This window comes from Carassius gibelio, chromosome A4, assembly GCF_023724105.1.
Source record: "Carassius gibelio isolate Cgi1373 ecotype wild population from Czech Republic chromosome A4, carGib1.2-hapl.c, whole genome shotgun sequence".
Lineage (NCBI taxonomy): Eukaryota > Metazoa > Chordata > Actinopteri > Cypriniformes > Cyprinidae > Carassius > Carassius gibelio.
This window is the reverse complement of record NC_068374.1, coordinates 28,792,970-28,818,794: the sequence shown is the minus strand read 5'-3', so window position 1 is coordinate 28,818,794 and position 25,825 is coordinate 28,792,970. Positions and strand designations below refer to the sequence as shown.

The 25,825-nt window shown below is 36.6% G+C and overlaps 1 protein-coding gene across 2 annotated transcripts; it reads right to left on the bottom strand.

The window, feature by feature from the left end:
* Positions 1-267: 267 nt before the first annotated feature.
* Positions 268-24,152, bottom strand: LOC127976136 (serine/threonine-protein kinase B-raf-like). 2 transcript variants are annotated; one of them, XM_052580325.1, is made up of 20 exons: positions 23,760-24,152; positions 14,267-14,368; positions 13,265-13,528; positions 12,675-12,778; positions 12,470-12,572; positions 12,085-12,233; positions 11,740-11,859; positions 10,561-10,720; positions 9,756-9,795; positions 8,964-9,083; positions 7,505-7,638; positions 7,301-7,418; positions 7,136-7,220; positions 6,039-6,215; positions 5,849-5,895; positions 5,616-5,734; positions 5,399-5,530; positions 4,378-4,512; positions 3,230-3,383; positions 268-3,129 (listed from the first exon to the last, which is right to left on the bottom strand). In XM_052580325.1, the coding sequence occupies exons 1-20, from the start codon at positions 23,925-23,927 to the stop codon at positions 3,107-3,109; spliced, it is 2,454 nt and encodes an 817-aa protein (XP_052436285.1). In that variant the 5' UTR covers positions 23,928-24,152; the 3' UTR covers positions 268-3,106. The 2 variants fall into 2 exon arrangements, with proteins under 2 accessions (XP_052436285.1, XP_052436296.1); XM_052580336.1 differs by lacking the exon at positions 8,964-9,083 and having other exon boundaries at positions 23,760-24,008.
* Between the last annotated feature and the right edge of the window lie 1,673 nt (positions 24,153-25,825).

Below are 25,825 nucleotides of genomic sequence, written 5' to 3'. Positions count from 1 at the left end.
CAAGACAATCTAAATATCCAAAAGTTAGAAAATCTGTTTGGTAACCTAAATAGTACAAAACGACAGCATCTCTTCTGAAGGATGAAAACAAAGATTTGGAGGAGCAGAGTGGGCAGAACTAGTGAAAGGCAACTCCTTTTAAACTTTACAGAAGAATACAGAAAATAAATGTAGCATCAAAAGTGTTAAATGTGACCGCATTTAAAAGCAAGATGTGCTTCCCATTAAATTTCCCATAAAATGAAAATAAAGCACAAAAACATTAGCCAGTTTTCATGCACGTCTTTAATATATCAGTTTTTCATATTCACAACAAATACATTAAGCTCTTTTTTCCTTTTATATTATACAGTCTTAAATATTTTTACACAGAAACATCTCAGAATTTCACCTATCAAAACGTCTTTTCTTAACCTTTATCTCGTAAGTTGAAACATTTGAAGTCATTTCATTGTTTTTATCTCCATGCCTCCTAGCGAACGGACAGTACTTCCTTTGTACAGCTATTTACAGATGAAAAGAGTCTCCCAAACATTTGTATGATAGTTCTTACTTGAATGAACTTGCACTGGCTGGGGGTTTAAAGTGCAGGCAAGGCAACAGAAAGAGAATGCAATCCGGACGGTTTTTGGTGAAGGCTTTAAAAAAAGCAAATAAAACAGGGGGTTGGGTAGTGAAAGTAAAACGTTTTTAGAGAATATATTTATGTGTATCTCTGAGTTTTAATTAAGCAGGTCCCCAAGAATTCCAGTCAAGAAGGATCAATCCTTCACAAGTCAGACCTCAGTAACATTCCCATAGAAAATAAATAGAGCATTCTTAAAATACACAGCTACCATCTCCATACGCAACCCATGTTAGGTTTGCCAGCTTAATCTGAGAACAAGTCCATTCAAACGTCTCGTCACAAACTATACATGTGAAAACGGTGACCACCGTCACGACCGAAAGGATCCGTGGAGCTCCTCTCTCCTTAACGGCAAGTTTAAGTGGCGTAACCAATTCACAGAGCATCGCTCTTATAAAAACAATCAAAAAGAGAACCAAAATAAATAAGTTAATCCACCTGAAAAGAAGCAAGAAGATGGGGTGCTTGTCCTCACGCAAAGCCTCGGTTATCTGTGCAACATCAAGTATTTTGTGGAGCCAAAAGCAAAAGTGTCATTTCCTACGAAAAAAAAGGGGGTGGAGCCACTTATTTCACTTAGAAGAGGCTGAATTACGAAAAGCATCCCTACAAGGCCACTTCCACCATCCACAGTGAACTTCGGGGCTACACAGTGCTAGTGTCACTACAGCCCAAAGCTATGCTAGTAGGTTGACGTAGAAGTCTTTGGACCAACTTGAAACGAAGAGTCGCCGCTTTGTCGCATTCTGCGAACAGGAAGCCTTTTGAGTCATAGAGCGAATCGATTTGGTCGAAGAACCAGATAACTATTCTCCAGCAATGGTGAAGGTGGACACAGATGGCGTTAGGAGGATTAAGCTTTGGTTTTTAGTGTCCCTGGCCCTGCCTGCTTTTGAAATCGATTTTCATTCATTATGCAATCCGGTAACCATGCTTTAACCTCTTCATATGACAAAATATATTAAGTCTTTAAAAAGGCAAAATTGCTTATCTGTGTCAGTCATTTATACAAAGTGCACAGACACACTGCGTAATGTCCATTTCAGCAAATCACAGAATGAGTGAGAGAAAATATATATATACATACACACACCTCTCCGAGAGTTTGAGACAACACCGAACAAAAAGTAATAAAATTAAAGCAATATAAATTAATGTAACTTTGCAGGCCTGCCTGTCTATAACACAAGAAAAACTATATGAAACTTTAAAAAAAAAAGACCCGTGAACAAACATATTGGAATGAATCCAGAGGTGCAAGGTCTGAAGAGTTGTCACATGATGGATCCCAAAAAAAAGGAAATCAATTAACTGTTACGGCCTCAAAGGAATGGCTTCTAATGAATAAAGTTGTAGTGAAAAGTACAGAAATACATCTGAAATACGCCCACTTTGTAATTCCATAGCAAGGCTTCGTGTTTGCTTTATACAGTGGGTTTTTCTACAAGAAACTTTAAATAATATGACCTTTGACTTTTTCAAAACATGACATCAGCTATTATAAGGAGGCAAAACAAAATAAAACTAAAATCACATTCTCTAGAAGCGCAGAAATGGCTTTGAATTTGCCCACCAGGGAAATGTTGTATGGTATCTGTGGTGATCCAAGACTAAAAACATTTACCCAGGCTTCTTTGCGTGGGACATTAGTGGGGACGTGAAATGCAAAATAAAAAAAAAAGTATTAGAGTTTGTCTTGAAGCAGAATTAAAAGCAAAAGAGCCTATATAATATTCAAGAATATATATATTTAAGAGGTCTTTTGATGGTTGCTTCATTTATACCGCTTCACAAACTATATCTGTAACAGAAAAAATGGTATGTTTATCTACAACATATGACCCTTGAGGGGGAAAAAATGCTGAAAACAAAAGAAATCTATATTATTAGTAACTCCTGCCACGGAACAAACTCAGTGCAAGAGAAAAAACATTTCTAAATATTATTCAAGTTATCTCCTGACATTCAGCACCTTTCCACGACTGCGGCTTGATGGCCTCTCTTATGCCAACTTTCCCATCATTCCATGCCACTGGACCCTGTTTTCTGATTGGCCAGTGCTATGTTTTTCCACTCCAGGGGCGGAGCAAAGGTGGGGCTTGTGCTCCCAATATCATTCATCCCAAACCTGTTTATCTTTCTTCTTGGGAAAAGGTTTTTATTCCCTTCCATAATCTGTTTGGGTTTGATTGCCTTTTTCCTTTCCAGTGACCAGCTGTTGGTTTCTCACCTCAGTCGTTTTTTTATCGAGTTGTCCTATGTGATGTTTATGACATTTTCGTAAATTCAGCAATGACATCCTGCAGAGATCATTTTATTTTAAAGCAATTCCATTGAGGCCGTAGCTCTTCGGGTAAAGAGGAATAAAAACGGCACATTCTTTGAAAACTATTCCTTTTGTTGTTATGGATGAACCCACCGTAGGAACACAAGGCATCGCAAAAACTGACAAGGGATGGAGCTTTAGGATTTGGAGCATTATTTAAATGCTGAGAATTCACCTAAAAGAGGGCAAAAATGACCGTTTTGTATCAGTTTTCATACTTATTAAAGCAATACAAGTAAAAAAAGGTACAAGAATGTTTGTGTACATGTACTTGCCATAGCCACCAGCCTGAATGGGCGTCTTGGGGGAAGCGCAGGCGTACAGGCTGAAGTCCTCTGTCTGGAATCCAGCGCGGTTAAGGGACGGTTCAGAAGCACTGCGGTGGATCTTGGGCAGAGAGCGTGCCAATAACTCAATCGAGGCCAGGATCTGCCATAAATAAATAAATGATTAAAATAATATTTTAACACACACACACTTTTTTTTTATTAAAAATTAGTTAATACCACTCTGTTGCTGTTACCTTAAAGGGGGGGTGAAATGCTATTTCATGCATACTGAGTTTTTTACACTGTTAAAGAGTTGGATTCCCATGGTAAACATGGACAAAGTTTCAAAAATTAAGTTGTACGTTTGAAGGAGTATTTCTGTTCCAAAAATACAAGACAACCCTGCATCGATTACCAAAAAAAAACAGCATTAAGGGACCAGTGGATGGAGTTTATTTTTACAGAGCATCAACGGAGTTGTGCAAGTGTTTGTGTTTGTTCCCTGCATTTCGAAGATGCTTGTTTTACAAACAAAGCCCAGTTTGACGCCAGATTTGCGTATCGTTTATTTCTTAAGGATGAAGCAGTCCCGACGAAAAAGGGTCACGATCGTGTGTTGGAACCGCATGCGGTGAGTAAAACTGCTTTAAATATCTCTGCCTCCTTGTTAGTGCGTCCGCCTCCCATGCTGGAGACCCGGGTTCGAGCCCCGCTCGGAGCGAGTCGTTGCTGCTGCTGCTCTCGTTCAGTTTCAGCCTCGGGATCTGATTCTGGATCATAAATAAACGGCTGAATCTGACTGTTAGCCATGGTTTGTTTTGGATGATGTTTTTTTTTCCTCACGGTAATGTCACAGGTTCCAAACGCTCTCAATGCAAAAGCCTACTGGCGCTCGTGATTCTTTAGCTCCGCCCACACGTCACGCCTCCAGCCGGTCGTGTTTTTCCGGGAAAAATCGGTACAGACTATCTTTCTCTTATGAATATAATAAAACTAAAGACTTTTTGGAGCTATGAAGGATGCAGTACTACTCTATAGGTACTCAAGATTAACAGGATATTGAGTGAAAATGAGCATTTTAACATAAATCTGCATGGCCTTGACAGATGGCAGGTGTAAATGGGGAAAGCAAAAATAGGTTTTCACAACATTACCTGAGGGAAAAGAGGTCTCTCCTCTCGCTTTTTCTTCAGACAATCTGCCATAAGTCTCTTCATGGCCTTGGGGCAATTACTGCGCACTTTGCTCAGGTCAGGAGAAAGGTAACCCCGGCCAACCATGAAGATAATCTATACAATGAAAGATATGCACTGTCATTTCTACAATATTCAGATGCTGGCAGTAATTTGTCATGGTACAGACATTTAAGTCATCTAAATCCTTTTTACTAGTACATTACACATAGTACCATAAACATTCAAAACTGAAGATAAAATAAAAAAGCATAAGTAGTATTCATGTTTATGTACTCAACGCACACCTTGGCAATATAATCGCCATTGGCTAGTACTTTTTTTTGTTTACTCACCAGACTGTTAGATTATTATTAGACTGTTAGATTATTATTATTAAGCACAATTTAATGATATAACTTTAATGATTAGAACTAAAACTTGGTAACCATGTATGAATGCATATTTGTCATTTTAACTGATGGTGATTCTTAAGATACTGTTAGTCCTTCAGGGTTTTTGTAATAAAAAAAATAGCAATAGATAATATTAATTATTATTAAAAGATAATACTACTACAAATTCTACTACCATACTAACAATATACAATGCACTACGGATTGATGAGCTGCTGGGTTCATGAATACTAATCACGTAGTCTGCGTTCGTTCAAACGGAAAACGAGTGAAAAATTTAAGGGGGTCTGAATACTTTCCGTACCCACTGTATGTGCTAAACCTATAATAGCCTCGAACACACACACTGGCGAGTAAAATCGAACAGTTTATTAGCCAATGGGTAACAATAGACATCATTTAGTCACCCAGAGTAAAATTTAGTCGCATATACAAGTCATTTACTTGCAATGTAGAGGGTTGGTACTTAATCAATTTCAGGCAAAATTTGGGCAGAAAAACAATCACTGGTCATAAAATTCCATCTAGTCACCATCTGAACTGCTTAAAGTGATAGTTCACCCGAAACACACTTCTAAGAGGTTCACCTGATCTCTGTTGTTGATGTTCGAATAAGGCAGAGCCCCTGACATGAGCTCGTAGAGCACAATACCAAACGCGTAGACATCTGACTGGAAACTGTATGGGTTTTTATCCTGCAGCCTGATTACCTCTGGAGCCTGAAGCAGACCAATGAGTCAGTCCAGATGCAAATATCAGTTCAGAAGAAACTCAAATATAGTTAAGACATGCTCCTTCACTCACCATCCACAAGATAGAGCCAGAAAGCTGCTCAAACTGGTGTGAGCCACTCCAGCGGGATTTCACCGTAGCCAGACCGAAATCACCAATCTTTACTGTCAGGTCCTCATGCAAAAAGATATCTAGGGAGGGGGTGTTAAGGCTAAGAGCAAGCAGATGCACACATGCCTGTCAATACGAACCATTTTTTAGATTGCTAAAAATTACTATAATCATCAATATTTTACAAAGGATACTGTTACTCTTCAGATCTCTATGGATGATGGACTTGGCGTGCAGATAGCTGTGGAAGAAAGTGTTATAACCCGAGCAATTGAGTATCATAACAACGGCAGGTTTCACGCCTTCTATTCAAGCTAGAAGACTAAATGGATTCTTTATTTCTAAATATTACATTTTCTCTAAAAGCTTTTGAGTGTCACTCACTCCATGCCCTGAGCTGTCTGCCGGGCAATGTCTATCAGCTTGATCATCTCAAACTTGGTCTCGATGATGTGCAGGTGGTGGTAGAGACTCGAGCCTTCACACCACTGTGTAACTATAGCCAGCTGGGGTTTGGTGGTGTAGCCCATGAAGAGCAGGATGTTCACATGGCGGGTTTTCCTGCGGGAGAGAACAAATGTTCAGTGTGCTCTGACAGAACAATGTTTTGATAGAACATTAGACTAACATTTAATGACAAAAAAATCTAAGGTTTTTAAATAACTAGTGAACTGGGACTTATGTAAATATTTAAATAGTTTCATTGCTTGATTTCAAAAAGAATTGGCAGGATACCATCGGTTAACAAGAATAGAACACTCTTTAATACAATAAAGTCAGTGGTCAATGAAAGGATGTGCTTAGGCCTTATGATTATAGTCAATCTTAGGAGGTCAAATTAAATTTTATATACACCATTGATTTCATTTTATTATTTTATACGGTTTTATATTTAATGGTTTGATTTAATTATTTACATTTTTACAATTTAATATATAACATTTAATTTGGGATCTTTTGATTATTTTTTTTATTTTTTAATAAAACAAACATTGAGGTCAAATTTTAATATTACATGTGATTTGTTTTTATATTATATTATATTTAATATGAATAGTTTAATTTACATGCAATAATTTAGTGCATTTTTACAACCCGGTTACTAACAACTGGGATACTTTTTGATTATTTACTTCAAACAAAAATGTAATATTTTTTTTTATAAATTAGTACAAATGTATAAAAAAATAAACAATGAGGAATAAATACATATTACAATATTTTATTACTTAATGGTTAACCCTGTTTCCATTAACTGGGGTAATTTAAACCCCTTTAGATTCTTTTTTTTTTTCGCAATAAAAAATACATTAAACAATATAAAAATGTATAAAATAACACATAAAAAAGCAATGGTATTAGGAATTCAATTTTTGTTTTAACTGCTTAACCACTACCTAAAACCTACAGTTTGGACAGACACCATCTCTGTTTTGAAATCATGAACAATTTTAGCAATTTTGGGCCTTATAATATCTTACCTGAGGACACCCACTTCATTCTTAAAGGCCTGTAGCTGCTGTGGAGTGGGAGCTGTGACATTCAACATCTTTACCGCCACATCACCTATGAGGAAGAGGAAGACTGTAGCCTTTTCTGTTCATTCCTTTTTAATCTGAAGACCAAAACTCTTTCACAAGACCTACCGTGCCACTTCCCCTTGTAAACTGTTCCAAAAGAGCCAGATCCTATCCGCTGTCCCAGGGTGATTTGACCTTCTGGGATCTCCCAATCATCGCTCGAGTCTCGTCGACCCAGGGTTTTCTAAATATGAAACAAAATAAATATCAGAAACCATCTCGAATTAACTTTGACCAAGACTATAAGTGTCAAGTTCAAGAGATCTGCACCATTTTATTGCGGTCCTCAGATGAAGACGACGGCTTCCGTTCTCTCGGTTGGCAGGGTGATTTGGACACCTTCACATTGGGCAGGGAACCAGGCAGGGAGGCAGGAGGGGTGGCCGACAGGCCCGGTGTAGAGCCTGGCATCACGAGAGGTCGAGAAACAAAATACAGTTACTTCAACTGGAAATATGCAAGTCAAAGAAGAGAGAGACAGAGTAACAGGGGAAGAAGACAAAAGGGAAAAAATCTAATCTTAAGAGTCACACAGGAGAGAGTAAGAGAGGAAAGGGTCACGTCTGATGTATGCCTCCAATGAAGTATACTATCAAATCCTGAGCCACATCCCATCTCTTTCCCAATGGACAAATCAAAAAGTACCCCCAAAAATGTATTTATATGCTAAATATACTGTAAGTAAGGATTAAAACAAACAATTCTGGTCTGTACCAGTGTGTTACTGTTAACTAAAAGTAATACAATTGTTTTTTTTTAAGTGAAATAAAATATTATTAGATGAAAATTGTGAACTTAAAATAATAATAATAATAATAATAATAATAAATCAATTATGAAAATTAGAAATGTGGCTTTGACAACTAACTGACATAAAATAAATTTAATTACTACAGTTTATTAATAAAACAGAAAAAATAAAATTTAAGTTAAATAGACACACTAACTAAATTGACAAAAAGCACATCAAATTACTTCAAGTAAAAACAATGAACTGAAAATGACAATTAAAGTGAATTCAAAATATTAATAATACTCGAATATAAATAAAAAATATTTACATAATATAATTAGAAATGAGAAATAATATTAGAATAACACTGTCCGATACAATTAAGCCGATAATAAATATATATATATATATATCTTTTTTTATTTTTTTACATTATGGTAAATAATTAATAAATGGCAACATTCAATACGACTTTCTAAACTAATAATAATAATAATTATTATTATTATTATTATTATTATGCAAGATGCAAGTGAATTTAGGCATCACACTATTAACATTTACAGTATGAAAAATGAGTATTAATTTCGAGATTTATTAAAGATTACTTATCTGTTATTTAATGATTAACAAGGTGTTAGATAATTGCAAAATATGATCGCAATATAAAACATATTCAATGCGGACTTGCTGAGTTATTACCATTTATCATTAGGGGCTGCACATCTGAAATATCTTTTGAGTGAAATATGAGCAATTTTTTGCCTTAGTGAGTTTGTGGTGTACAGAGGAGTTGAGGAAAAGTGACTGCAGCCCATCATACGTCAGTGAAAATGTTTGCGTGAGAGGAGTGGCAGAGAAAGTGAGAATTTAAACAAGGAGGAGTGAAATGTATTAACAAAACACACGAGGTGAAAGACAAACACAGACAGACAGACAGACAAGCAAAAGACAAGACAAGGTGTGGAACACAGCCACGCACGAAGGCCTAGCTACCTCTGAATACTGGCTCAGGCTCAAAATCAAAGACAATGTCATTGGGGTGGGAGGACAGAAGGGGGCTTGAGGTCCGTGTTCGGTTCTTCCTCAAGCAGCGGGCTGGGTGTTGCGAGGGGGCTGCAGGAGGGAGAGAGACAGACACGGAATCACTGGCCCCTGAAGCTCAGGTGCACTTCCTGTCACCAACTACCAAAATCCTGTGTCTACTTTCAGAGCTTCTTTAGAGAGGATCAAGCGAATTCTAGGTGACACAGAGCCAGTTCTTAATTATATCTGTGTATATAGTCTGTTCTCCCAAAAATGAGAATTCAGTTATCATTTACTCACCCTTATATCGTTCTAAAACCCGTTTTAATAAAAGAGCAACTCGAACATTCTTCTAAACAACTTCTTTTAGATTCCACAAAAAAAGAAAGTCATACAGGTTCGGAACGACATCAGGGTGAATATATGATGACTGAATTTTCATTTTTTGGGGGTTACTGTCCCTTTAAACAGTTTTGGGACATGTTTTGACGAAGCAGTAAGCATAGGGGCGGGTTTTGAGAACACTGATTAGAAATTAGTCTTTTATAGCAGCTCGCTAGTGATAAAGAAAAGAGCTGAAGCGATTCACAAAGTGGACAGGGGAGAGAAAGGCCTGTGTGTCAGCTTTTACTAGCAGGCAGAGTGAAATGGATCAGCTATCCCAAACTTCTAAGGCCAATGACACAGAGACAGCACAAAGACATGGGATGATGGAAAGCCATTTGAATTCAGTGTACGTTTCCTGATTCGAACAGCACTTACCTCCATCTGACCTCGGTAAGCCTTGATCACGGATCAAATCCTGTACAGAAATAACACCGATTAGCAGGGACTAGGGGAGATCAGTAACAGTTTCTGCTTTTTGCTTGCAGTGCACTGCAAATGAACCTTTGGTTATTTTGGGTATAACAAATTATATTAATAAGATTATATGGTTAAAGATAGTGAAAAAACAAAAAGATCTGTTAAAATGTAAATAAATAAGAATGTATCTAAAACTAAAGCAAACCTCATATATTAACAATATTAATATTTAGAAGTATTTTTACATACTAATTTTTTAGATTCAGGAAGTGGTAAGTAAAGACAAAACCACAAAACCCGTCTTAGGTGTCAATTTTTTTAAATTGAGATTTATACATCATCTGAAAGCTGATTAATTAAGCTTTCCATTGGTTTATGGTTTGTTAGGACCGAACAATATTTGGCCGAGATACAACTATTTGAGAATCTGGAATCTGAGGGTGCAAAAAAAAAAAAAGGAATTCTTAGCAATGCCTATTTCTAATCAAAAATGAAGTTTTGATATATTTATGGTAGGACATGTATAAAATATCTTCATGGAACATGTTCTTTACTTAATATCCTAATAATTTTTGGCATAAAAGAAATATAGCTAATTTTGACCTATACAATTTTTTGGCTATTGCTAAAACTATACCCCAGTGACTTAAGACTGGATTTGTGGTCCTGAGTCACATTTTAAAGTGGGACCTATTACATTAAAATGGATTAAATGCTTTTGCCTAAAATATATCGATTAGCTGTTGAACGGTCCAGTTCTCACATCAATGTTGACGGGCTCGATGGTGTTGATATGGACGTTAGGGGCTGAGGAAGAGCGATCCCTCTGGCCAAACTGGTTGCGGTGGTCCTCCTCTCCGGGTCTAAAGGACTGTGGGATAGGGATGGATTTGGATGGGGACACAGTAGGATGGCACAGAGACCTGGAGAAAACAGACAATGAAATTCAGCCTAGTACATGATTAAAGCCACTTACACACTATACTTAACCTGACCCTTACAATTGATCAATTAAAAGATAGATAGCAGTAAGTACTACATATATGTATGTGTGTGTGTGTGTGTGTGTGTGTACACTACCAGTCAAAAGTTTGGGATCAGTAAGTGGTGTTTTTATGTCTTGTTTTGAAAGAAATGAAGAAATTAAGACTTTTATTCAGCAAGGCTGCACTAAATTGATCAAAATAAACAAAGACATTTATAAATGTTACAAAAAATAAATACTTTTCCTTTTTTTACTCAACTTAATTGCAAATCTGAATGTCTGTTTCCACCAAAACATTAAGAAAAAATATTTTATTTGTGAATGATTTCTGAAGGATCATATAAACTGCAGTAATGACAACAATAAATTACATTTTAAAACATTGAAATAGAAAGTGATTATTTTTAATTCTAATAAAATTTCATAATATACCTACTTTTACTGTATTTGTAATAAAATAAATACAGCCTTGGGGAGCATAAGAGGCTTCTTTGAATTTATTTTTTTTATATAATTTTTTATCTTTTGAAACTTTTGAACAATAGTGTGTAAATTTTTTTATTAACAAATATATTATATAAAATATATAAATATAAATGATTAACTGTTTGACATAATTATATTCAATATTACATATGGTCACATTTTATTTTAAGGTCCAATCCTCACTATTAAATAACTGACTTTTGCCTCAATAAAATCCTAATTACTGATTATTAATAGTTCATAAGGTAGTTGTTAAGTTTAGGTATTGGATAGGATTAAAGATCTAGAATATGGTCATGCAAAATATGTGCTTAAGAAGTAATAATAAACAGTCAATATGTTAGTATTATGCATGCTAATAAACAACTAGTTAATAGTGAGAATTGGTCAACATACTAAAGTGTTACCTTATGTATTAAGATTTACTTTACTACATGGTCACTAGAGTGCAGATGTGAACTAAAATCTCACCCAGTGGACTCGGATGGAGGGAGGGAGGGATACATCTCTGACATGGGTGTCGTGCCCTCGGATGACGGCTCCTCCTGGGTAAAGGGGTGGTGCACTAGAAATTTTGATGCCAGCAGTAAACTGAACATCAAAATTATAAACAAAAATTATAACATCAGTACAAGTTAATTTTGCATAACCATCACTTAACCGAAGCACAAAACTGTAATCAGACTAATCTAATATGCGAGAAGGATTTCATTTGAATAGCATTTACATGCTTTATTTTACTGTGCATTACGCATGGAACAAATTTCAGCCTTTTATGGATAATGCAGAAGTGAAAAGTCTCCCATGAACACTCACTCCAGCTGATCGTAGTTGACACACATGAGCGGGACCTCTGTGCTGCAGCGCTGGTGGAACTTGTAGCCGCACGTCTGGCAGCGGAAGCCTTGAAACAGCAGCTTCCGGCAAAAGTCACAGAAGGCCAGCGTGAAGAAGGTCTTTCGCACCTGTTGAGTCGCCGAATAACACTTAAAGAGTCATTCCAAAGAAACGAGATGCTTCCGAAAAACAATGCATCACTGACAAGCGGGGAAACACCTCAACGAGTCTTCAACATGTCGAGGTGTATTTAAGAAGAGCAGAAATGACCACACCAATGACATGTCAACTCTCGGCTCTAACTTAACTCCTTTTTGTCAGATTTATTTTTAAACCAGTCTGTGGTCAGTTTCATCATACTCACAAAATTATGGGTCGTCAGTGGCACATTTTCTAAAACCTCAACATGGAGCTCCTCCCCCGTCAACCAGGAAATGTCTGTGTCCCAGCCAATGGGCTTCTTCTCCCTAATGTGGGCGGGACGGTCAGTAAACGTTAAGTACAACTCGCAGCGTGGCTTGTTTTAGCACTAGTGATGTTAATATATGCGTTCAGAGTACAGTTCTTACCCATCCTGAACCCTGTAAACCGCACAGCATTCTGGGATCAGGCCTCGCATCATCAGAGCCTTTTTTAAGGAGTCTCTCACAGTCATCCCACAACGAGCTGGAACCTGAAACACGCACATAAACCACAAACTTTCATCTCTTTACAGTGAAACTGTAGTTGCGTCTGGCCACGTTTGATTTCTTGGCTCCAGCTCATACTGCCGCTTCTCTCTGCTAAACCAACAAAGACCAGCTGAGCACATAATCAAAATAAGGGGGTCACCTACATTTGCTCATTTCCCATGGAGTCCCCCCGCTGTACAATCTGGTTGGAGTGGAAATTCCTTCCAGAAGCCCTGTCTGAAATCTTACTGTGAAGAATCGTCAAAATATCCTACCATCTCCATTCATGACCAAACTTATCAAATCCAGAAGTAGGCAGATTATTACAGATATAACGCACCTACTTTTTCCAAATCCCCCAATTCAAATTCTGTCATTAGGTCAGTATTATATAAGTAGTATGCAGCATTTACATTATAGCGTTCAGTTATAATACGATTTTGAATTCTTTTTATATTTTCAGTACCAAACAATAATCAATCTCTCACCACTGTCCTCTGTTTGTTGGGCAGGAAAACCCTTACGATGGGTTTCTGGGGCGAGCGGGGATTCCCTCGGGTTGGGTCTGTAGGGGTCTGCAGGACAGCTAAGGTGTTTGGGGTGGCGGGGGCGCTCTGGGTGCCCGGTCCCTTCACATCCAGAAGGATGGGTGTGGGCGAGGAGCAAAACTCAGTTCCGTTCCCAATGGCCTCCAAAAGCTGCTGTTCCCGCTGTTGTAATGCATCCAGCTTACTAGTGTACTCTTCATATGCCTGTGGCATGGAGGAAATAAATCATTAATACTTTATGAAAATGCTTCGCATAAATGCTCGTTCTTTTGAACCTCTTGAAGGATAAATATCTGGGGTTATCCATTATGGCATACACGAGGGAAAATGCGACTTATAAAGGCTACAAACTAAAGATATTCATGAGTTCTTTTCTTCCTTCAAATGTATTCAGTTGTTTCAAACATTAGATAAATGATTTGCCAAACCCCCCTAGATTCTGAATCCCTTGTAAAGCAGCATGCTAACTGACACGGAACCTTAAAAGTGATCATAGTAGTTTTCCATTAGCACGTTGCTAAGCTCTAATAAACATAAAAAGTACTTGCACACACAAATATACCACTATTCCATTTTAATTGGTCCTTTTGAATTTTGAATAATTTCTCCTACCAACTTGGACATATTTATGCACTATGCGTTTTGCAATGCATTATGGGATGGATACCTGGGATGCTGCCTTAGAGTTTGTCTAAAAGTGGTGTCTTAAATACATCTGACTTTAAGAAAATATGATCTATAATGCCTGAAAATGCTACTAGATTTTTGAACAAAGCCCAAAAGTTAACTGCGAATATAGATGGTGTCAAATTCAAGTCACTTCATTTATGACATTCTGTATATCATCCATCTTTTTAAATTAACTTTCTTGGTATAGTAAAACAACATTACATTACTCTCAATTCACACACGTGACAAACACTCTTTGCTGGGCCAACTCACCTCCAGGTATATAGATGGTGGATTGTGTTCTCCTCCAAACTTATCTAAAAGGGCTTCTAGGTGCTCTTGGGTTAACTTAATCATCTGTTTGATGTTCCATATCTGGAAGGAAAATTATAAAGTTAGCAAGTCAGTTTTCCCAGCTTCCTTTCCTAGATGATTCCTAGGTTCTCCTGTTTGAGCAAGGATCTTTGAACTTGACCATGCAGAAGTGAGGACCTCATGCCGTGCTGAATCTAATAAACAGAATAATTAACAAAATAATGCTTGTCTTTACTAAGCTGTGAAAGCTAACACTGACGGCTGTCTCTAGCCCGGCCCACAGAAACTGTGATATAGTGATTAAATCTGAGGTGTGAAGTAAACATACAGAGTGAGCATTAGCAAAGAAACTGCTTCAACTTGTTTGTGCATTACTAAATTCATAAAATGACAATAATCATCATCTTTATCAGTCAGCTCTGATATCCTAAATGTACATTTTATGCAACTTTGATGTACAAAAATCTGACTTTCACAACCCTAACCCTTTAAACATCATACAACATTTATCAGGAGACAATAGATCTTGATTTTTTTAGTGGTTTTTTAGTGGTTGAAGATTGTATACATTTCAATTACAGCATGCTTTTAAAACCACTGATGTCATGATTGTTCGCAACTGCAATTCACGGGGGGAAAAAAGTACTATCACATTCAATATTATATATGTTTCTCTCTTCTCTACAAAATTTCAGCCAAGCATTTGCTCTAGGAAACATGCAAGCAATGCACTTGTTCCAAATAACCAATAAACATTTTTCAATTTTGCCAAGCAATACAACCAGCATCATAAAATACTCCAAAGTTCACTGGGAAATGTCCCAGCCAAGTAAACACAATCTGACAGCGCTACAAAGCTTTACAAGTAAACTTTATTATGATCACCATTTGGAGAATCTATTTTCCAGTAGACGGTCAAGAAACTTGGAATGCCTCAACACCCCCTTGAAATAGCACATTTAAGTTCATCTAACTTTAGTTCTGATTTTAAAAATCCTGCATTCCGAGAGTCAAGCTGCCACTTGATTCCTAATCAACGGTGCAGATAAACTGGCTCTACTTGTCAAATTAGTGCGAAAAAAGGCACCAGTGACAAGGGACCTTCTCAGTAGTCTTGTAGGCTGACAGTTTCTTAAACAGACATTTGTTACAAGCCTTTCTTTTAAAGCAAACCCCATGTGGTAACAGACTGCGTTTCCAGCATGATGGAACTTAACCGAGACCATTTAAATAGATACACGTGAAATACTTGCAGCCATATACAAATTCTGTCATCATTTTTTCATCCTCATATTATCCCAAAAATCCTATGACTTTCTTTTTTTTATCTGTAGAACACAGACGAACATATTTTAAATATTTTGAAGGATATACTGTTTTTTTTTTTCTCCTTAAAAAGAATGTAAAAAGGAAGTGGAACTTTTACACTTGAAAAATTATGCAAACACCACAAGAGTAGTCCATATAAGTTCTGAAGCCATATGATAGAACTGCATAAAAACAGACTGAAAATAAAGTCGTTATTGACAGAAATTATTTGTTTGAATGTTCTGTTAATGGATTGGATTAATCGGATTCTCAAGTTCAATTCAATCTAGTTGTGACAATTAAAAGCAAATTGAAATATAATATGTCATATATGATATTTTTAGGATGCTTTGTAATCTCTTTTCAACCATAAAAGCTTCAGTGTAATTGTATCAAAACAAAGATTTTATCTTCACAGTTGTAGAACTACATAGTGAGAACTTTATGATAGAATTTTAATTTAGGGTGAACCATTCCCCTCAACATTCATGTCAATAATGCAGTAATGTTGAAACTCAATACATGTAACCAATCATTTAAGATTCTGGTTCAACGTAAAAGTTCAACAATCTCCCACTGCAAAACCCATCAAACTAAACTTTATTGGGAAGATTTGTTGCAAACCCTGCAAATTCTTTGGTGGTTATAGCCCTGACCTAGGGATGCAACGATACCATTTTTTCAGAACCGATCCGATACTGAAAATTCTGAGTATCTGCTGATACCGATCCAATGTAGAATCAATGTAGAATTTCTATACTTCTCTGTGTTGACCTGATCATCACTCTTTTGTGTTAATCACAATCTACTACATATACACATAACTTAATTTTAATGAAAAATAACAAATAAAAAAAAGATATAATCATAATCTATGACAAAAATACTATTATAAACTAAATTAGTGGATAATTCAGCACCGAAAGATACTCTAGATTCTAGAAAGATCATGGACGCACAATAATTGTATAATTTCTATTGAAATATTTCATTTACAAATAAAAGTAAGTCTAAAATCTGGTAAAATGCAACATATTGCTCTCTGTATTGTAAAATACATTCATGAAAAAACAAGTATATCCATTTAAATAGAAATCTAAAAGACTTTTCTTTTAAATGTATAGCACAGTAATACAGGCAGCAACATGTGATAGATAGGACAGAACAAGAAAGACTATTAATAATATTTGATTGTGCAAAACAATTTAGGTAATTTGTGGATGAATGCTAACTGGAGACATTAACCGTTTCAAACGATTCAGTCCGATTTGGTGAAGTATGAAAAACCGGTTAAATCGAACGATTCGTTCGCAAACCGGACATCACCTGTACAAAGGGAAGAGATATTGATACGTAGTGTATTAAATCTGTGCGTTAGTTTATTGAGGCTTTTCTTTTAACAGTTTTAAACCTCAGTTACTGTGCGCTCTTGAAGAGAGTTTCATCGTTTTGACTGTAGTAACCGAACGCGACATGGAGTTTGATTGCTGAACGGAGGATGACAGATAGCCACATCAGAGAGAAGAGTTTGTGTGAACTTGAATTTAATGACTTTGATATTAATCTGTACCTCACACTGAACTATGGAACAGCTTCAAAACACTTGAAATACGTCCACGAAAATGTTTTGGATCTTTATAATGTTTTCGTGCCTTTCGTGGGGCTCAACAATAACACAGAATAGTATACGCACAGTATCGGATTTGGATCGGTCTCGTCGGACCGATACACGATCTACAGAAAAAGCCAGTATCGGTGCCGATACCGATCCCGAGTATCAGATCGATGCATCCCTACCCTGGTCATCAATAAAATGTTCACTCAGGTAAATCTTTTTCAATCTGTAACAATACCACATTTTTCACTTCAAGTATGTTACAGTACTGTTACGGTCTAACCCTGTAACAGCAGCCAGCAGTAAAATTAATCTAATTGGAACTAAGAACTCCTACAACAACTTACACAAGCAGCTCTTTAATCCAACTAGTCTGCCAGTAAAATAGGTAAACTGTTTCCTGAATAGCTGGGTTTGTATGACGGTGTAAACTTTTTTTACTTTCCAAATGAATCAGAAAGAGTGGATGCTCCTGGAAAATTCAAATTAAGCTAGAAGGAGAGTTTTGAAAACATGGTAGATGGTGTCTGGATAGCTTGACACGAAAGCTGGTCAAACAGGTTCCAAAACACAGCTGCTAACTTAAACTGGATGCTCCTGAAGTGTGCAGAAGGTGCCCACGAAATACCCCAGTGTGTCCATGGAACATAAGCCTCATAGGTGATGTGTGCTGACAGCTTACAAGAAACATGCACAATGCAATACATGTGCACGAGATCAAAAAGAAATGTTCGCAGGGCCCAGTGCACGAGCACAATGACATCACTGCAGAATTAAATGTAAATGTAAATGCATTCGAACGCTGACTCGCAGCTCGCGCCAGCTGCTGACACAAAGGATACAAAACCATGCAAGCAAGCCGCTAGTATTCCCCGTTGCATCTGTAGTTTCACATTAATAAGATGCATCGCAAGGTGAGATATGTAGCATGCATGCTATGCATCGGGGTCGGGAGGGGGGATATATAAAAAATGAAACACGAACAGGCCTTCTGATAAACATTGGCTCAGGGAACTGCAATGAGAGAATTATAAATGGCGTCATTCGGAAATGCACCTTGCGAGAATGCATGAAAGCACGTTATAAGATTTTCTCTACTAAATATTTATGTAACGTTATATGCGTGCATTATCTCGGCCCTTGCAATGTACTGCATCCCCACACGATCCGTATTACAGCCGGTGTTTCCTGAACCTTTCCATGAGAGGGGGTAAAATCTTTGCGTGGCAGGGGCAGCTGCCACTCTACCTGTCACTGCTATGTGCGCCTGTCACTCAACCTGCCACTGCTGCCACTCGATCTGTCACTGATATACGCGCCGTTCACTCGATCTGTCACTGATATACGCGCCGTTCACTCGATCTGTCACTGATATAAGCGCCGTTCACTCGATCTGTCACTGATATAGGCGCCGTTCACTCGACCCGTCACTGATATACGAGCCGTTCACTCGACCCGTCACTGATATACGAGCCGTTCACTCGACCCGTCACTGATATACGCGCCGTTCACTCGACCCGTCACTGATATACGCGCCTGTCACTCGACCCGTCACTGATATACGAGCCTGTCACTCGACCCGTCACTGATATACGCGCCGTTTACTCGACCCGACAGTGATATACGCGCCGTTCACTCGACCCGTCACTGATATACGCGCACCTGTCACTGCTATACGCGCACCTGTCACGGATACAGGTGAAAAAAGTACAATTCTATAATGTATTTAAAGTGCTCTGTTTTCGCGCACTAATTTCGTTCTTTACATAAGCGTTGTAAAGTTGGTTTTAGGTTTGATATTCGCTGGATATTCGCCTAGGCTACTTTAGGGACCGTCTGCAAATTTACCTCTCAGTACAAAACGAAGTCCAATAATTAATACAAATTATATTTACAAAGCCATAGTAAATGTCATAGTAAATTTTCTGGCAAACTGACAGAAAATGTTTAACCAATATGTTGCTACAAACAATATCTCCCTTAATGTATGTACAGTACATAATTATTGTTAGAAAACAATTACTGTAATTAATCAAAAAAGGTTTTTATGTTCTAACGGTTGTAGAACATTCCTAGTTGCGAGACTGAGTTACTACAGGTGAACGTTTGCCAATATCACCCTTACTGTACATACAGTACATAATTAATTATCGAATACATATACTGTATTTGACCAAAAGGGTTTTTTATGTTCCAAAGGTTAATTATTCTTAGAAAAAAGTTTTTTTTCCCCAAAGGTTGCTGTACATTCCTAGTGACCAGACTGACTCTCTACAGGTTACATTTTCACAATAACAGCCTTACTGCTTGTATGGCACTCACATATTTTAATTAAAAACTAATTCATTAAAATTCACATAATTCACATTCATATTTGTTAATTTTTTATTTATTTATTTTTGTGTTATATATGGTTTATGAGGACACAAATGTGTATAATGTCATGGGTAGTACAACATAATCATGGTTTATGAGGACATTTCCTGTGTCCCAGTAAAACAAAAGGCTTAAAAAACAAACAAAACAGTTTTTTCTGAAATTCAAATGTTTCCATAAGTTTTCTGTGAAGGGTAGGTTTAGGTGTAGGGTTTGTGTAGGGTGATAGAAAATACAGTTTATATAGTATAAAAACTTTTACACCTATGGAGAGTCCCTGCAAACCACAAATGCAAGAGTGTGTGTGTGTGTGTGTGTGTCTGTGTACAGTGCATTCATACATTTTAGGCAAGTAATCATAATTTTAAACCAAGCACATTTTACAAATTCCAAAACCTCATCAATCTTAATAACTTTTTTTCCTCATTGTATTGTTAAAAGAAAATCTACACTGAAAATAATGACTCTGTGGTATGGTAAAATCTATAACATTAATTCATGTAATTTATACATTGTAAAATCAAGATTACGTTGGAACTATAATATCTTAAGTAAAAATTACACTTATATAATAATAATTATGCACACCTTGATATATGAATGTTTTCACTTCCAGCCCTTATGGACAATTATATATCACTTATAAATGATTAAATTAAATATAAAATTAATTGTAGTTATTAAGATTAATGTGGTGTGGAATTTGTTAAATCTGCTTGTTAAAATAAAAACTATGGTCAGAATATCAACTTGTCTAATAATTAGGCATGCACAATACATACAAACACAAGTGCACAAACACACACACACACACACACATACATCCATACATAAATGAATATGAATAATTTGCTATAAAATCCAAGGCCATTAGGAGAGTACTACAACCTTTAGAACATGAAAACCTTTTGGAAAACAAAAAACCCATTTGTTGAATTACAGTAGCTGATTTTGAATATGAATGACGTACTGCATGTGCAGTAAGGGAGATATTGGCAAATGTTCACCTGTAGTAAATCAGTCTTGTAACTACTAACTTACTACAGCCTTTGGAACATGAAAAAAAACCTTTTGGTGAATGACAGTAATTGTTTTCAAATAATAAGTATGTACTGTACGTACTATACAGTAAGATAGAAATTGGCAAAATTTCACCTGTAGTAAATCATTCTTGTAATTACAAACATATGACAGCCTTATGTACTATAAAAACCTTTTTGATGAACCACAGTATTTTTTAATTATTTTCTAAGAATTATGTACTGTACGTGCAGTAAGGAAGATATTGGCAAAATCGCACCAGTATTAAGTCAGCATCATAACTACAAATGTATTACAGCCTTTGGAACATGAGAAAATCCTTTAGGTCAATTACAGTTTTTGTAAAGATGAATTATGTACTGCATGTACAGTAAGGTTGATATTTGCTAAATTTAAACTGTAGTGAGTAAGTCTCACCACTAGGAACGTACTACAACCTTTCAGAACTTAAAAAAACCTTGTGGTGAATTACAGTAATTGTTTTTTTTTAAGAATAATTATGTACTGTATGTACTGTAAGGTTTATATTTGCAATAGTTTATATTTTATTATTTATGGACACTAAGACTACAACATTTGGAACATAAAAAACCCATTTGTTGAATTACAGTAATTGTTTTCTTAGAATAATTATGTACTGTATGTACAGTAAAGGAGATGTTGGCAAAATTTTACCAGTAATAAGTCTGAAATGTACTACAGCCTTTGGAGGATTAAAAAAAACCCATTTGTTGAATTAAAGTAATTTTTCATAAATTTGTGTACCATACATACAGTAAGGAAGATATAGCTAAATGTAACCTGTAGAAAGTCAACCTTGTATGTACAAACATTCTACAGCCTTTAGAAAACCGAAAAAAGCAGGGCTACTAAAAATTTAAAATAGAAATTTACTTTTTTTCACCTGGGTAACCCACCTGTCACTCGACCCGTGTTCCATCAAACCTTCTGTCAAAGTCACCAATAAATGTGTTTGGCTTGCCTTCAGCTTTGAATATGTATGCTAGTTGGATATTGCCAGAGGGCCTTACTGCTTTTATTGTAGCAAATTATACACAATAGCAGATCGAAATAGTAGGCTAGCCTATAGTATAGTAGCTAGTAGTACTTTTTCAGGATTTAATTATTAATAAAAAGTTAAAAAGAAGAGCATTTACAGAAAATATAGATCTTTTCTAACAATGTAAGTGTTAACTGTCACTTTTCCTCAATTTAACACATCTTTGCTGCATAAAGGTATTACTTTCTTTCAAAAAAATAAAGGAAAAATTAATGACCCCAACTTTTGAACGGTAGTGTATATTGTTGCAAAATAGTTCCATTTTAAATAAATGCTGTAATTTTTTACTTTTTATTCATTAAAAGAATCCTGACAAATTTATTTATATTAAGCAGCACAACATTTTTCAACATTAATAATTAATCAGCTTATTGAAGGATCTATTTCTGAAGGATCATGTGAAACTGAAGACTGAAGTAATGATGCTGAAAATTCGAATTGGATCACAGTAATAAATTACACTTTAAAGTGTATTATGTGTGTGTGTCTGTGTGTGTGCGTGCGTGCGGTGCGTGTGTTTGTGTATATATATATATATATATATATATATATATATATATATAAAACCTATAAGCCCATTATTACACTAACCATTATTTTAAATTGTAATAATATTTGACAATAGTACTGTTTTTTTCTTTGAATTTTTTATTAAATAAATGCAGGCTTAATGGGCATAAAATACTTATTTTTAAAAACATTACAAATAGCAATGCGTGTAAACTTTTGACCAGTACTGTAAATATTTATATATATATATATATATAGATATATATATATAGATATATATATATCTATATATATATATCTATATATATAGATATATATATATAGCAATATTTTTATAAAATGTATGTAAATAACAATTATTTCTTAAAATGCATGCAAATTGCAATAGTGCACTTTTTGGAAGTTTTAGCACAACAAATTGTTGGTGAAATACTTAAACTTTAATAAACATTCTTTTTATATACATGTATTGCATTTTTGTGTGATTTTATTATAATTATTTTAGGTTACTGTTGTATAACTTGGTTTCAGAGCTACATCAGTGTGTATTTCAAATCTTGCCTAAACATTGTTAGACTTTAACTAGTCTAACAAAACTTTAACTAGACTTAACAAAACAGGCCTTTAAAATAAGAATTAGTTTTCCTAGTCAACTTACGAAGTAGTTACTTAAGAAAATACAACTATAACTGGTTACGTGACCGGTATACGGTGGTTGGAGAGGCGCAAGGCAGATTAATTCAGCAGTGACAGTTCCAGGCGCGTTTATCTGTTGCAGGTCGGGGGGCAGTTGCGTATAGCCGTGACCGGTCGAGTGACCGGCGCGTATAGCCGTGACCGGTCGAGTGACCGGCGCGTATAGCCGTGCGTATAACCGTGACCGGTCGAGTGACAGGCGCGTATAGCCGTGACCGGTCGAGTGACCGGCGCGTATAGCCGTGCGTATAACCGTGACCGGTCGAGTGACAGGCGCGTATAGCCGTGACCGGTCGAGTGACCGGCGCGTATAGCCGTGCGTATAACCGTGACCGGTCGAGTGACAGGCGCGTATAGCCGTGACCGGTCGAGTGACCGGCGCGTATAGCCGTGCGTATAACCGTGACCGGACGAGTGACAGGCGCGTATAGCCGTGACCGGTCGAGTGACCGGCGCGTATAGCCGTGCGTATAACCGTGACCGGTCGAGTGACAGGCGCGTATAACCGTGACCGGTCGAGTGACCGGCGCGTATAGCCGTGCGTATAACCGTGACCGGTCGAGTGACAGGCGCGTATAACCGTGACCGGTCGAGTGACAGGCACGTATAGCCGTGACAGATCGAGTGACAGGCACGTTTATCAGTGACAGATCGAGTGAACGGCGCGTATATCAGTGACAGATCCAGTGGCAGCAGTGGCAGGTTGAGGGACAGGCGCACATAGCAGTGACAGGTAGAGTGGCAGCTGCCCCTGCCACGCAAAGATTTTACTCCTACTGCTTTCCATCTAGCCCAGCTCCGCTCAACACCGGAGCTCTGCTTTAACCCCGACTCCCCCATTGTACCTCCTCGGGAATGTCCTGTTGGCATTCGGTGCTGGCCGCTCCTCCGGGACAGTCGGGTTCGAGCCCCGCGCCCAGCTCGTGCAGTCCCGGGTCCCGTTCCGGATCGCGGTTCATGGCGTCTCCGTTGAAGACGGGCGGTGGGGACTCGGCGCTGCTCAACGCCGCCATTTTAAACCACGAGAATCTGAGTGGAAAATAATAGAGGAAAGAAACCGAGAACGAGACAGGAGGGGGAGACAGATTCACCAAATGTAAACCCGTGGAGGGGTAAACGGGAATACTGGAGGCCGACCTGTGCGCCAATAATAAAGTCTAAAATTATAAAAACAAGTCACACATTTGTTTCAGCCATGTCGATCATGCATCTTGAATTATCCTTTTTAATATTATAGCTTATCTGGTAGACCATAAGATATCTTATCTAATAACTCCCAAAAGTTCTGCATAAACATTATTATTTATATATGTTTTACCTATAACGACGAAGTAGAGTTCATCCAACATGATCTCACCTTAGGCAACCAGAAAAGTACTGGAAAAATAATACTTAAAATAAAAAATAATCCAAAAAATTCTAAGGCCTCCAAAAAATTATAAGCATTATCAAAACTTTGCAGAAAACCTTCTACGTGACTTCGGATAGTTCTTAGTAAGTAAAATGCCTTTATAAAGTAAGACATATATGGGAATAATAACATATTGCGAGTAATATTTCAAGATGAGCATTTAGTGAATACAAACCAATTAGGATTATTTGATTGTTTAAATTAAGACTACAAAGTTTAGATGAAAAAAATAAAAGATTACATATTATTAAGAATTATGAGTGACAACAGATCATTGATTTTATATAAGTAGTCTGCTATTCTGTATAAAAAAATCTCATTAATTTACATTATAATCAGAATTTCATTTCTTATACTGCACCAAATTGCATATTTCTGTTCTGAATAAACTTGAGATGCTCAATATTCTCACTATATTATACTATATGATCTATAAAATCCTGATGTATTAAATATGATAGCATAGTAAAGCACATATAAACATTTGATCAAGTATCTAGCCAAAAACATAGCAAGTGTTTCTTTTTTTCTAAACAATACCCAAATGTAGATAGGAATCTGAACACCTCAGTTGGTATATGCATTAGGCAGAAAAGGCAAATGCACAGAATTATTTCAATAGCTGTGGATCATGTAAATAAATTTCTTCAGAATAAAGGACCAGAATATGAACATTAATCAGAAGATGATGTGGCTAAAAGTGGTCAATGTGAGGATCTAGGACACAGCAGATGTTCAACTGTTACATGGAATTGTTCACTTTAAAATGCTGCAGATGTTTTTATCACCATAGTTTTGTCCAAATACAGTTTATACCAAATTCAATGTTATTGGCTGTAAAAGTTTCAGGAGAGTAGCCTGGAAAGTTATTTTCAGGAAAGTTATGATGAGCTGCAAAAATTTACTTTGTAACCTAAGAACAAAGAGTTGGTCTACTATCAATATTGCTAAAATAAAGTACAAATTACCCAAAATTAAAAGTAATCATGGTCAATTATTCATGTACTGTACACCCCTGCAGGCGACTAATGCTCAAAAAAAAAAAAAAAAACTACCAATTAATAAGTGTAATTATTAATTAACAATCCTGCAGAAAAGACAATAGAATATGAAATCAATCTGGTGTACAAAAAATTGATGACCTGGTTACACTTGTCATTAGAACAGTTTCAAGATGCCTTTTTATCATCTTTATAATATTAGGGAAAAAAATACTGAATATGAGCTTTAAAGAATGGCATGTCACCCACAATAAAAACTATTGCTACACAAATGCATTTCTAGCATGATCCTTCATGACTGACATATTTCCATTATGGGTCCATTACAGTATGTGGTGTATTGATTTGTTGACACAAATGTAACAATTTAATAATAATCATTTAATGTATGTAGCCCAAACTTTGGCTTCTCTTTCTTTATAACAGCCCCTGAAAATGAGTTTTCATGATGGTAGACCCTAGATATAAAGGAGTGTTAACGTGTCTGTAACGAAACACC

Excerpts from the sequence above, each read along its gene's own strand:
- LOC127976136 (XM_052580325.1), bottom strand. The coding sequence starts at position 23,927 with ATGGCGGCGTTGAGCAGCGCCGAGTCCCCACCGCCCGTCTTCAACGGA. Across the intron at positions 12,234-12,469 it reads CACTGACGACCCATAATTTT|GTGCGAAAGACCTTCTTCAC; the intron begins GTGAGTATGATG and ends GCGACTCAACAG. Across the intron at positions 6,216-7,135 it reads AATGAAGTGGGTGTCCTCAG|GAAAACCCGCCATGTGAACA; the intron begins GTAAGATATTAT and ends TCTCTCCCGCAG.